We start from the raw sequence: 13258 nt of genomic DNA on the forward strand, positions 1-13258 counted from the left end.
ATGGCAAGCTGTATGTAGGGCATCACCGTTGTCAATGGCTACATCCCATCCTCTCAGTGAAAAAAGTCCAAATGCTCTGTCACGGCACGGCTAATCATCTGTCGGTTCTCGATCATGTCGGAATAGAATCCATCGATTCTTTTGCGTTTGTCATCACGCCCAACAATCGCGAGTTTGAAGCTCGTCACAGTCATTCAATCCCTGAATCCTACTCGGAATAACAGACAAGGTTTAGACTTTCCGAATTCTCATGAATGCCGCCATCAATTCTAGCTTATACCACGAAGATTCTGATTAAGGAATCCAAGAGATATGCGTCCGGCCTAAGGTAGAACGGAAGTGGTTGTCAATCACGCGTTCATAGGTGAGAATGATGATGAGTGTCACGGATCATCACATTCATCATGTTGAAGTGCAACGAATATCTTAGAACAAGAATAAACTGAATTGAATAGAAAGTAGTAATAATTGCATTAAAACTCGATGTACATCAGAGCTCCACACCCTTAATCTATGGTGTGTAGAAACTCCACCGTTGAAAATACATAAGTGATGGTCCAGGCATGGCCGAATGGCCAGCCCCCATAATTAGCATAAGAATTCGAGAATAGGGAAAAAGGACCAATGGTCAAAAGACTAGACGCCTAGTACAATAGTTAAAAGTTCTATTTATACTAAACTAGCTTCTAGGATTTACAGAAATAAGTAATTAATGCAGAAATCCACTTCCGGGGCCCACTTAGTGTGTGCTTGGGCTGAGCTTGAGCTTTACACGTGCAGAGGCTTCTTTTGGAGTTGAACGCCAAGTTGTAACATGTTTTTGGCGTTCAACTCTAGTTCGTGACGTGTTTCTGGCGTTTGACTCCAGAATGCAGCATGGAACTAGCGTTGAGCGCCAGTTTGCGTCGTCTAATCTCGAATAAAGTATAAACTATTATATATTGCTGGAAAGCTCTGGATGTCTACTTCCCAACGCCGTTGAGAGCGCAACATTTGGAGTTCTGTAGCTCCAGAAAATTCATTTCGAGTGTAGGGAGGTCAGAATCCAACAGCATCAGCAGTCCTTTGTCAGCCTTCTTATCAGAGTTTTGCTCAGGTCCCTCAATTTCAGCCAAAAATTACCTCAAATCACAGAAAACACACAAACTCATAGTAAAGTCCAGAAATGTGAATTTAACATAAAAACTAATGAAAACATCCCTAAAAGTAGTTAGATCCTACTAAAAACTACCTAAAAACAATGCCAAAAAGCGTATAAATTATCCGCTCATCAGCACCCCCACTTTAAAACCGTAACCATAACCTTATCTATGATCGCCCCACCTTAAAACCGTGACCATAGCCTTATCTATGGCTACGGCTTTCACCATGACCATAGCCTGTATAGTCACCCCACCTTAAAACCATGACCATAGCCACCATAGCTTATCTATAATCACCTTTTTGTAAAACCGTGACCATAGCCTATTTTATTTTATGAGATTTAATTTTTTTTTTAAAAGTATAATCACATCCCAAAATGATAATCACAAAATAAATCTAAAAATGAGAAATTCAAGAAATCTAAATCATAAAAGTTACATTATAAGCTAGATATGTTTTTAGTCCAAACAACACAAATCAAAATAGAGTGTAATTTATCCATTACATGTAATACCAAATAAAGTCTCGTTTCAAAAAGTACAAAACACATCAAAATATATATTACATTTAGATAATCCTAAGAGCTTCACAGTATCAGTGTCATCTCCTCTATCTACTTAGATAATTCTGACATAGCAAATAGCAAATTTTGCTTCTGAAGCACCCATCAGAAGCCTCTCAAATGTGGCTTCTGCTTTAGCAATTCTTCCTTGCTACACATAATCATAGAGAGAAACCACCAGGTGTTATGTGAAGTATGGAAACCAGAGAGATACAGGAATGAAAATGCAATGAAGAGAAGCAAAAAGGAACATTCAAAAGCTACAAACACTAGGTAATGAATGATCTTCTGTCTCACTGACCAGTGAAGATCAATACTATTTTATTTATACCTGACGTTGACGAGGCTAGAAGAGATGCGGTTATGGATAATGTTTTATTCACGCCCATAAAAGTCAGGTTTTAAATAGAACAATGAGAACAAGCAAATAAGTGAAGAGAAGCTTTGGAGAACTACAAACCCTAGGACATATATATTCTTCAACGTTTTTACCGACAAACTTAAACCAACACTACAATGAGAGAGTAAACAGATACAACAGCAACATAACAAGGCATATTCAAGCTTTCACTTATTGATATCAAGCATACATTCAAAGGCAACATAAGAGGAACTCTTAAACAATTTGTATTATCAACATTACATATTTCATGGGATTCAGCAATAAGTTGTAATAAAACAATGATAACAGAGAAAATTTCATCTAAATCTAATATTAGCTGCCAACCTTGTATAACCAATGTGGACTCTCTGCACAGAAGACCATTCCCAGAACAAGTATGCCAGCAGGAATAGTAGATGCCCCGAAACACACCCGCCACCTGAGGCCCAAAAAAGGGTCTATTTAACATCGCATATGACTAGTAATAAGTATATAACATGATTTCAAATTTAAATCATACCATCCAGAGATTTCTTTGACAGGGATTCCGATCAATAAAGGTCCCAATATATCAAGGCAAGTTGCAATCTGGATTAAGGCTCCATAGGTACCCCGTACAAAAGCAGGAGAAACCTACCATCCACCAAATATTGTGATCTCACGTATAATCAAGTAAATTTTCAGCCTACTCAATTAGGCAGATGCAACCATATTCATGCCTCCGTCACATACAGAGCAACAGCAGGAGGGCCCAGACCCAGGCCAGTCCCAACAAATAACCATCCTACAAGCATACCAAACAAGTTGTTTATTGCTGCACTGAAAAATTAAAAACACAGAAATTTTCACTGAGAACTAGCCATAAGGATTCACATTTGAGAACAAGGGAATCTGCTACTTGACTAAATTTAAATCAGAGTGGGGTCAGATGTTTCAGAAAAAGCAACTCTGGAAAACAGAAAAGAGAAAATAAAAATAGCCTAAAAAGATGCATTGAAACCTAGGATATTAAAGATGAAGAGAATATACTGGCTTTAGAAATATAACCTCATCGAAGCGCCAATTATCATTGGCAAAGCACACAACCGGAAAGCCCTACGACACCCAACTGCATCAGCAATCCAGCCACTGAATAGACTTCCAATTAACGCACCACCAAGACACATGCTCGCCACCAGACCTTCATTCAAAACCACACAACAATAAATAAACAAATCAAACCAGATCAAATTATTTGAAACTTTTAAGAATGCATCAAATTAAGCATGGTATTGGAATTTTTAGTTTCACCTTCTGCCAAGATATTTCCCCGGAAGCCAAGATCCCTAGATATGCTTTCAAGTGGTTCATTAACTACTCTGGATAAAACAAAAAACAGAGGATCAATATTGAAAAGTTAACTGGACTACCAATCAAAGTCAAGGAAGAATGCAAAGGAGAAACTATAAAGCACAAACCCAAGATGGTATCCAAATAGAAATGATGAAAGGGTCCCCACAAGTACATGCGGTAAGGAGAGCTTCCAAGAAGGATTCGATGTTTCTTTCTCCAAGAAGGATTCAATGCATCCATATCTTTTGAACCTTATTTTGCTGGAAATTAATTAATTAGATTAGGCTTATGCTTAACATATAGATAGTTGGATATTTATCACTAAACATGCTAAGCAATATTATATATTTTGCTGTAAATGTTAATGTAAACAATCAAATCATGCCAGTTAAGGTCCTATCCACCGAAAGAACAATCATCCAAGATAGAAACAATAAACAAAGGCATCTTACTGCTTAGTCCATTGCAGCTGAAACATAGAAAACTATAATGATTGAGTAATTAGCAACTAGAAACAACTAAATTCAACTAGAAACAACTAACACAGCAACAATTAGCAACTTAACCATTTAACAAACTAGCAACATAGCAGCAAGATTTGAAATACACAGCAACCAGCAGCAAAGCAAAAAGTTAAATAAATCCAGCAAGAAACATCTAACACAGCAAGCAAAAAGTGAAGGGGTTTTTAGCTTAGGAATTTGGTACATTGTTGGGTGAAGGGGTCAGAGGAAGAGGGAACAAACATACCCGAGCACGCAGACAGCGACGGAATGGAGCAGCAGCTCCGACGGCGGCGCGGACAGCCACGGCTCCCTCCGGTGACTACCCAAACAGCGGCGACGGCGAGACCGCAACGGCGACGGGAGGCACGAACGGCGGCAACTCCTCCCCCTGGGCCACTGGCCTGCGTTCTCTTCTCCCTCTCTTCTTCAATGGCGACGCGACAGCGACAATGGACGGCGACGACCGCGATCTTGACGGCAGCAGCGACGTGCTACGATCCCTCCAGCGGCGGCGTGGATTGCGGTGGCCCCCTCTCTCTCTCGCGTTTGGCTCGACGACGTTCCTCTCTCTCAACGTTTCCTCCCTCTCCTTCTCGGTTCTGTAACGACGACGGCGACACCCATCCCCGCCGGCGCCGGCGTCTCTTTTCTTTCTTCCTTCCTTTCTTTCTTTCTTTCTTTCTAACCGTGGGGAAGGGGCTGAGGGGGTAAGGGTAGGTGAGGGATAGGGTAGGTTAGGATTTAATAATTTTAATCAAGTAGGATATAGAGTAATTTAAAATTTAATTTAATTTTTTTAAAATCATTTTAAAAATATTATTCAATTATTAATTTGTTTTTTAATTTTTAATTATTAAGTTATTAATTAATTTTAAATTTTAAATAATTTTTTAAGTTAAAGTTAAAAATATTATATTTAATTTTTTATTTATAAAATTAAATAAAAAATTTTAATATTTAAAATAAATTATATAAAATTATCATTAGTTTTTAATTATTAAAATTTTAAAATTTTAAATATATGAAATACCCAAAATTATAAAAAAATTATTTAAGAATCTTAATTAATTTATATTCAAATGATCAAAATCTGATTTAGTTACAAAAATATTCTTGAATAGTAATTAGAGTTAGGATTAGGGTTAGGATTAGAATAGTGGAGAAATTTTAATAAAATTAGAAGGTAGAATAATAATTAAAAATCAATCATAATTTACTTAAATTATATTAAAAATATAATATTTAGTTGTCAACTTACTAATTAGTTTTAAGTTTTAAATAATTTTTTAATTTAAAATTAATAGTATTCAACTTAATCATTTTAGATCGCTTTTTTTTTAAATCGTGACCATAGACCATTTTAGGTCACCTTTTAGAACCGTGATCGCAGATACCTTTAGGTCACTTTCAAAATTGTGACCATAGACCTTTTTAGGTCACCCCCAAAACTGTGATTATAGCAATTTTAGATCACCCCCCCAAAACCGTGTTTATAGACCCTTTTAGATCATCCCCAAAACCGTGACTATAGACCCTTTTAGGTTATCTTTTTGAAAAACAGTGACCGTAGACCCTTTTCAAAACCGTGACCACAGACCTCTTTAGGTCACCCCCTAAAACAGTGACTATAGACTCCTGTAGGTCACCTCCCAAAACCGTGACCATAGACCCTTAGGTCACTCTCCAATACCGTGACCATAGACCCATTTTAGGTCACCCTTTCGAAAAATCGTGACCATAGACTCCTTTAGCTCACTCCCAAAACCGTGACCATAGACCCCTTTAGGTTATCCCCCAAAATCGTAACCATAGACTCTTTTAAGTCACTCTTTTTGAAAAACCGTGACCATAGATTCTTTTTTGTCATTGTAAAAAACTATGACCATAGATCCCTTTAGGTCACCCCAAAACCGTGACCGTAGACCCTTTTAGATCACCCTTCAAAACCATGACCATAGACCCCTTTTGATCACTCCCAAAACCGTGACCAAAGACCCTTTTAAGTCACCTTTTTTAAAAAACCGTGACCATAAATCCTTTTTGGTCACTGTAAAAAACCGTGACCATAGGTACTCTATGGTCACCATTTTTTCAAAAAATTGTGACTATAGATTTTTTTATTTGTAAAAAAAATGTGACAAAAAAACCATAGTCATAGACCCAAAATGTTGTAGCGAGTGTTAATTGACTATTAACATGATTAGTTTATGACATTAGATTAAATCAATCCCAACTTAAAAAATTTCAATGTTTCAAGTTCTCCCCTCAATTAGGTTTTGATTAATCTAATTTCATAAACTAATCATGTTGATAGTCAATTAAGGCTCCTAGGTGTGTGTTGGGATATCACTTAACGTGTCACATTAGCAAATTTTGACACCATCAATAAACAAAATGATGGAAGGACTAATATGACTAATTTAAAATTTTTAAATGACGAATTTGATTTAAAAAATCTTTTGAGGACCAATTTGTAAAACAAGTGATCTTTTAGGAACTAATTTGATCATTTATTCTATAAATATAATTGCTTCTTATTCCTATCTCGACCCGCAACTAAAATTGTCTAATGTGAAAATAATAACATAACTTAAAACCTTTTATGTACCAGTTTTATCTCAACCAGAATAATTTTTATAGATATTTAAAATTATTAAAAAAACAATATTATTGTTTATTTTCTGTTTCTATTATTTTGTTGAAAATATAAATAAAACAACCAACAAATTAAATATTACGGAATTATTATTTTCTTACAAAAACTAATAATATATATGTAATTTTTTGAGCCAACGAATTATATATAGGTTAAATGACATAGTTTTTTCTCCTCACATAGAGGTCTTAGATTTATGTCTCACTCTTAATTTAAATATATATATATATATATATATATATATATATATATATATATATATATGTAATCTTTTGAATAGTATGTATTTTAATAATATTTATATAATTTTATATTATGTAGTAATATTTTAAAAAATAAATATATAAGATATTTTTTTATCTTAAACTAAAATAATTTATCATATGCCAAGTAATATAAATAAAATTTAATTATTTTATATTTTACATATTGAAATAAAAAATCTTAATGTGAATTTATTTTTAACATAATAAAAAATGTTACTCCATACTTATTAAATTTAATAATAAAAAAGATTTATATTTTTTTTATATGTTGATATGTTCTGTATTGTTTATTTAAATTTACTCTAAAAATAAAAATGTTATTATTTCTGCAGTAATATGCTCTATATTAATTAAAGTCTTTCAATATTTTTTATAACATTATTTAATTTTTATTTTATAAAATCTAATAGTTTATAAAAGTGACATATTTAATGCACACAAAATTGTTGGTTTCATATTCTCATTTTAGACACCCCCATCTAGAAAAAAGCTCCATAAATATAAAGAAGGAAAAATTAGATATTTGTTTCGAAAGTTACCTGAAACAGTGACTTGGGTCTAAACGTGAGGTCCAGACTTCGTGTGAGGCAGGCAGGCAGCGCCCGATTTGTCTTTGCGCCGAGGTGCCGCTATCCGAGTTCGTCATCAGGAGGTGGGAGGTGGTACCTGCAAAAGATTCAAATGCTTAAGTTAGCAAAGATTTTACGCGTGTTTTTTAGTAGATTATAACATAAATATACATAAGGGGTATCAGTGTATTTATTAACTTGAGAGTTTGTTATAATGTATCTTTTAGAGAAAATAGAGATAGTAGGAAAAATTCAAAAAAGTAGTTGCTTATTCAGATAAGTAAAGCTGAACCTTTTTGTTGAGGTCGGATAAGTGGAAACTCTTGGTGAACCTTTATACTTAATGGGCCTGACTTTATCTTTTTGAACCAGATATGAACAATATCTTTTTTTTCTATACAAAGGGGCCAAAAGCCTAAGATTTCCTATTTTAATATACTATTCCCTTCAAAATATTAACACTCCTGATATCTCACCCTCATACAAATACACCTCTATGTAGCCAACGAACTCGTGCCGCTAAAATCCAACAAGAGGCCACGCATTAGCCATAGCATGAGGAGTCTACTCATCAGCCTATTCGCTATGTCTGTCAGCCCAGGCAATTCTGTTGCCCTTTGCCATCACGTTACGGAGAGAACTCTTAACCCAGCAAACAAAGCCGCTACTCCAACATACAAGCCATCTATGAATGTCCAGCATAAAACAAAATTTCTTTATCTCTATACAGTGTACATTATGAGATCTTTACGCTATACTTCTCCATTTTATATAAGACATATAAATTCTAGTTAGATCTATTTTCACTTAGACAAATAAATTATCAAAAGTGTGATAGAAAGACTTATATGTCTTACCTTTATAAAGTTTAGGAACTTGAACGTAATAAATTTTTTGGGGGACAAAAATGTTTGACACGAAATTCCTTAACGACCTATTACTAGGTTTAAAACTCTCCCTTCCTATCTTCTCTTCAAAAACCTCAAGTTGCAATCACACCAGCTCTGAAACTGGAAATAAAAAAAAATTCATCTCCTTCAAGAATAACGCTCAATTTTTCAAAAAAGCATCTGATATTTTACTGGATAAAATCTTACTGGATAATAATGTCAGCAGGAAATCTCATAGGATGCTGAATTGTAAAACTCAAACGATTCGGCAAGAAATCGTCATTGTGGAGTATAGAAAGAAACCACAACCTAAAAAAGTCTACTAAAATATTACCACTACTACAACCTTTCCAAAGTCCAAACCAAAAGAACCACCATTCGACTAGATACAAAATCATCACTGATTGCAAAACTTATCTCTCAAGTTTCAAAAATGGGCCATAAAGGGTGATATCGAAGACCCGTAATGAAGTGAGAAGTCGTCCTCACGCCACCATCATATTTAATAAAAGTTGTTTATTTCTAGATATAAATGAAGATAAAAATTCCATGTTATGAACTATTTGATACAGCGTATAGTTTTAGTAGTATGATCTGTAAGGAGGTAACATCTTGTGCTCCATATGATACAAGTCACATTAGTACTTAGCGAAAGTTGAAGATTCTAATATCTCAAAATCATGATAAAAGAGTATATACATCTCAATTGCACTTAGACTTGGGAGATGTTGGCCAAAGAGGTAAATACATAGCTTACAAAATATTTCTATACTTGTAGAAAGGCAGATTGGCATGCATGTCTTGGCAACAAAGTTGGATTCAAGGTGGCCAGAGCTTTCATATGACTTTGGTATCCATCACTTCTTTCTTTGGCTACTTGTCATTGATGGTGAAATCCTAATTCCTAATATCGACCACACCGGTATACTAAACTACAGTCTTCTCTTTATTGCCTTCAACTCCAGCAGCAAATCTGTCCACCGAGTTAAAGAAGTAAATATCAAAGCTCAATCAATGGATAGGGTGAAACAAGTTTAAAGAGAAGCGCATACTCACATATAGCATTGGTAATGAGGATCAACTCTAAGATAACTCTTGGATTCAATCTTGGCAGAAAAGGGTTTGAGTTGGAGCCTGACTCTGGCATAAGGAACAAGCTGAGGAAGATTTGACCCTTTCTCGAAAGCCCTTTCATCGAATTCCATCAATACATAGATCAAACTTTCTTTGCTAGTGTGGGGGCAACAAAAAATATTTGATACCATCCCACTGTTGTCCAAATCATCTATGGGCACTACTGCCACAAGCTTCTTCTTGGACAAGTCATAAATATACCACGTCCACCCCATTTCACCGAAGTCAACAATCAGAAGATAATGGCTGCATCCCAACCAAACTACTTTTCGAGAACAAGCTTCAGGAACTGACGGAAAATTGCATTCAACTGCTTCCCAGCTGTTAGCCTTGACGTCATATGACATGAGCCACTGACGGTTATACTTATAATCAACAGAATACAATACAATGCGGGTCTTCTTGTGACTCTTATTGCTATCCTCCCAAAAAAAGTAAGAGCTAGGAGGGCACGTGAGATCTGGCAAGAGAGCAGAATTGGGCACTTCCCTTTTTTCCCAAAGACCTGATTTTAGGCTATAGATCTCAACCCAATGTGCACCTACTTCATGACCCCCAAAGATGTACAATTTGCCATCGTGTGGGACTATTAAGGGATTTGATCGGTGGCAGAACATGCTTCCACATATACTCCAAACCCAAGTAGAATCCTTAAACTTGAGGCACCACAGGTTTGATGGGAAAAGATCGTCCACACTCAAGTTCCATTCTGGTAAAATAGTAGCCACAAAACCACCAGCAAAGAAAAGGCAGTGACCAATAGAACAAAATCCTTGAGAAGTTGGTAACCGACTGTTGTCGACGAATAGATCATCTTTAAGTGGCCATTCAGGAGTTACACGACCTACTTCATCAAGTTTAATAGTGCCATCTTTCATAAAGTTGTCGTCATTGATAGTTAACATCCTGTGCTTGATGGTATTAGAGAAGCTCCAACCAGTCTCGGTCTCCTCTAATATCCAATCCCCATTTTCCACCAACATATATAAACGCTTTGGATCAGAAGAACCAGCATCCTTGAATTAGGGAAACAATTAACTATTAAATAGGGAAACAATCATATTATCTACGACAGAATTAAATCACCATAAGTTTAACTATTAAATAGAAAGCTATGCAGTGTGATGATAATAAATAGAAACGCCATAGTTCTCCAGTTAAGAGGATGCAGAAACAGACCTCAGGTTCAGATTCCCCGCATATTCCATCAGCAGCAGCTCCCAAAACAGCACCTTGCAAAACCGCAACAACACTTCCCCACCAGCTGTCAAAATCCGCATTCGATACAGCAGTGTGCCTCAAACCCCTAATCTCATTGGCGGCCTTAGCCATCAAATTCTTGCCACCTTCATTAACCTCGCTGCCCACGACAAAGGCACTGAAACTGCAAGCATTCACAACAAACGCTCCAACCTTAAAGGCGTTCGCTTTTTCCTTGATCCAATCGACGAAGAACCTTGCTCCCCAAGCTAGGTCGTGATTGGAGGAGAAATCCCGTGCGGAATATAGGTTCCAAACTTCCGAAGTTGAAGCAACGAGGACGACGAGGTTCTCCTTGGGTAGGGATTCGGGCTCGTAATTCCGGGCATCTACGAGGTCCAAAACGACGCCTTTCGACTCTAACAAATCGCAGAGGCGCGTCGCTAGGGCTTTTGAAGTTCCGATTTGGGAAACGAATAGCATCTTGCCACGTGGATCGCGTTTGGGATTGCGTTTGGGTTGCTCGAGATGGTGTCTTGTGAGGTTCTTTCCGTAGGGGCTGAAGCGCATGAAACGAGACTTGCAGATTAATAACATGGCTGTAGCAGTGGCCGTAGCGGCGCTCACGGTGGTCAAGAGTGCGGGTGCCGATATATCTGCAGGTAACGAGGACAACGAAAAGGGTATGATTGGCATGTTGCTTTCTGTTTTAGAGGGTTTTCCCTTTTCTTTTAAGGTGTTCGAGAGACTTGGTGTGTGTTCGTCGATACCGCAAAACTGAGGCAGTGGAATACTGGAATGAGAAAAAAACTCAAAAAAAAAGAATAAGAAGGACACCAGTAAATCTTTTATAATATTACATTTCTTTTTTTTGGTGACTTAAAAGAAAATAAACAAAAACTAAGAAAAAAAAAAAAGATAAGAAACTGCTTAAGAAAGGCAGTCCCGCTGAATACTACTCTCAAACTCCTTCCAAGGCAATGGAAGCTCCACTTGGGGAGAAATAGTCTTCATTGCAGTCTTTGCCATGATGTCTGCTACTGTATTTGCATCTCTCAAGATCAACCGAAGATCAGCACGCCATTTCCAAGACATGATATCTCGGATTTTTAACACCAAAGGATCAGTAAACCCAGAGCAATCTTGTAAATTATTGACAATAGTAAAAGCCTCCACACAGTCTGTCTCACATATAATGTCTCTTTGTCCCGAGTCCCATGCTAAAAGAAAGCCTCTCCAAATAGCAAACAACTCTCCTTGCAAAATGCTACGACTTTCAATTGTTCCCAGACAGCCTCGTTGCCACCTTCCCTTCCAATCTCTGCTAACACAAGCAAAACCAACTCGAGCACCACTGCCAGGATAGCTAGCATCACAATTAATCTTAAAGGTACCCACTGAGGGGGGAATCCAAGAGCCACTAATGGTTGAGGGGATAGATAGTCGTTGCAACTCAAAAATATTTCGGAGCTCATTTTCTAAGGACAAAGCCATACCAATCACCTTGTCTGTGGTCCAATGCTCGTGAGGATGAAAGATCTCGTTGTTTCTCGAACACCAAATCCACCAGAGACCAGAAAAGAATCTAAAGGGGCGCTGTTTGCTATTATGTAAGAACCAACTCATCAAATCCACTGGTTGATCGGAGATCCCTAAAGCTTGCCAAACAAGTTGGGCTTTTGGACAATCCCGAATACAATGTAAAACCGACTCCTGACTTGAGAAACATCGTGGACAGCTATCCGTGTGCGAAATGCCCCTTCTAAAACGAAATGCAGCAGTAGGAAGAGCCTCCCGAAGACATAGCCAGGCCAAAAATTTGTGCTTTTCCGGAACATGTTGACGCCAAAGCCAAAGCCAATTACCCCTATCCTCCCAACTAAACATCTTCTTACTGAGCCATAAATAACCACTATGAGCATTATAAACCTTTGAGGCCGCACTAGTCCAACACCAACCGACCTCTGAACCAGCTTGAACATCTGGGTTGTAAGAATTAATGTTGCTCTGCAGAGACTGATTCAGAGGAGAATAGATATTCTCAAGGTTCCACTGTCTAGATGACCAAAGGTCTAAGATCCTGAGATCCGAATCAGAAATGTGAACATAATCCATCTCCTGACACAGTCGCCCCTCTCTTCTCCATTTAGAAAACCAAAAGTTCTGTTCCAAATCCCCAATGCACCAACTAAAACCTTCCTTTAGGATATCCCAAGTTCGACATATACTCTTCCAAACATAAGATCCACTTCCTCGAGACCGACTAAAACAATCATCCTTAGAAGAATGGTATTTCTCCGTCAACAGTTGAACCCATAGCTTGTTGGGATGGTGAAAAAGTTGCCAAACTAGTTTTCCAAGAAGAGCAATATTGGCACAAAAAGGATCTCTAATTCCCAGACCTCCAAACTTCTTAGGAGTGACCAACACTTTCCAGTTAACTAGATTCAGGCCTCTACCATCAGCTTGACCCTTCCATAGAAAGTTTCGCATCATGGATTCTATCTTATTAGTTACCCCTTTAGGGAAGAGAGATACTTGCATGCGATAAGTAGGAATCGCAGTCACTACCGAGTTGAGCAAACAGAGTCTGCCTACCTTATTAAGCAATCTTCCTT

The 13258-nt window shown here is 37.2% G+C and overlaps 1 protein-coding gene across 1 annotated transcript; it reads right to left on the reverse strand.

The window, feature by feature from the left end:
• Positions 1 to 1553: 1553 nt before the first annotated feature.
• Positions 1554 to 4351, reverse strand: LOC112765798 (probable plastidic glucose transporter 2; the record flags this gene model as incomplete). The annotated part of the gene is made up of 7 exons (XM_072223183.1): positions 1554 to 1856; positions 2433 to 2526; positions 2608 to 2906; positions 3135 to 3267; positions 3378 to 3445; positions 3545 to 3679; positions 4170 to 4351. Coding segments are annotated over 5 exons (624 nt in total), but the record flags the coding sequence as incomplete, so codon positions are not given.
• Between the last annotated feature and the right edge of the window lie 8907 nt (positions 4352 to 13258).

Source organism: Arachis hypogaea, chromosome 17 (assembly GCF_003086295.3).
Source record: "Arachis hypogaea cultivar Tifrunner chromosome 17, arahy.Tifrunner.gnm2.J5K5, whole genome shotgun sequence".
NCBI lineage: Eukaryota > Viridiplantae > Streptophyta > Magnoliopsida > Fabales > Fabaceae > Arachis > Arachis hypogaea.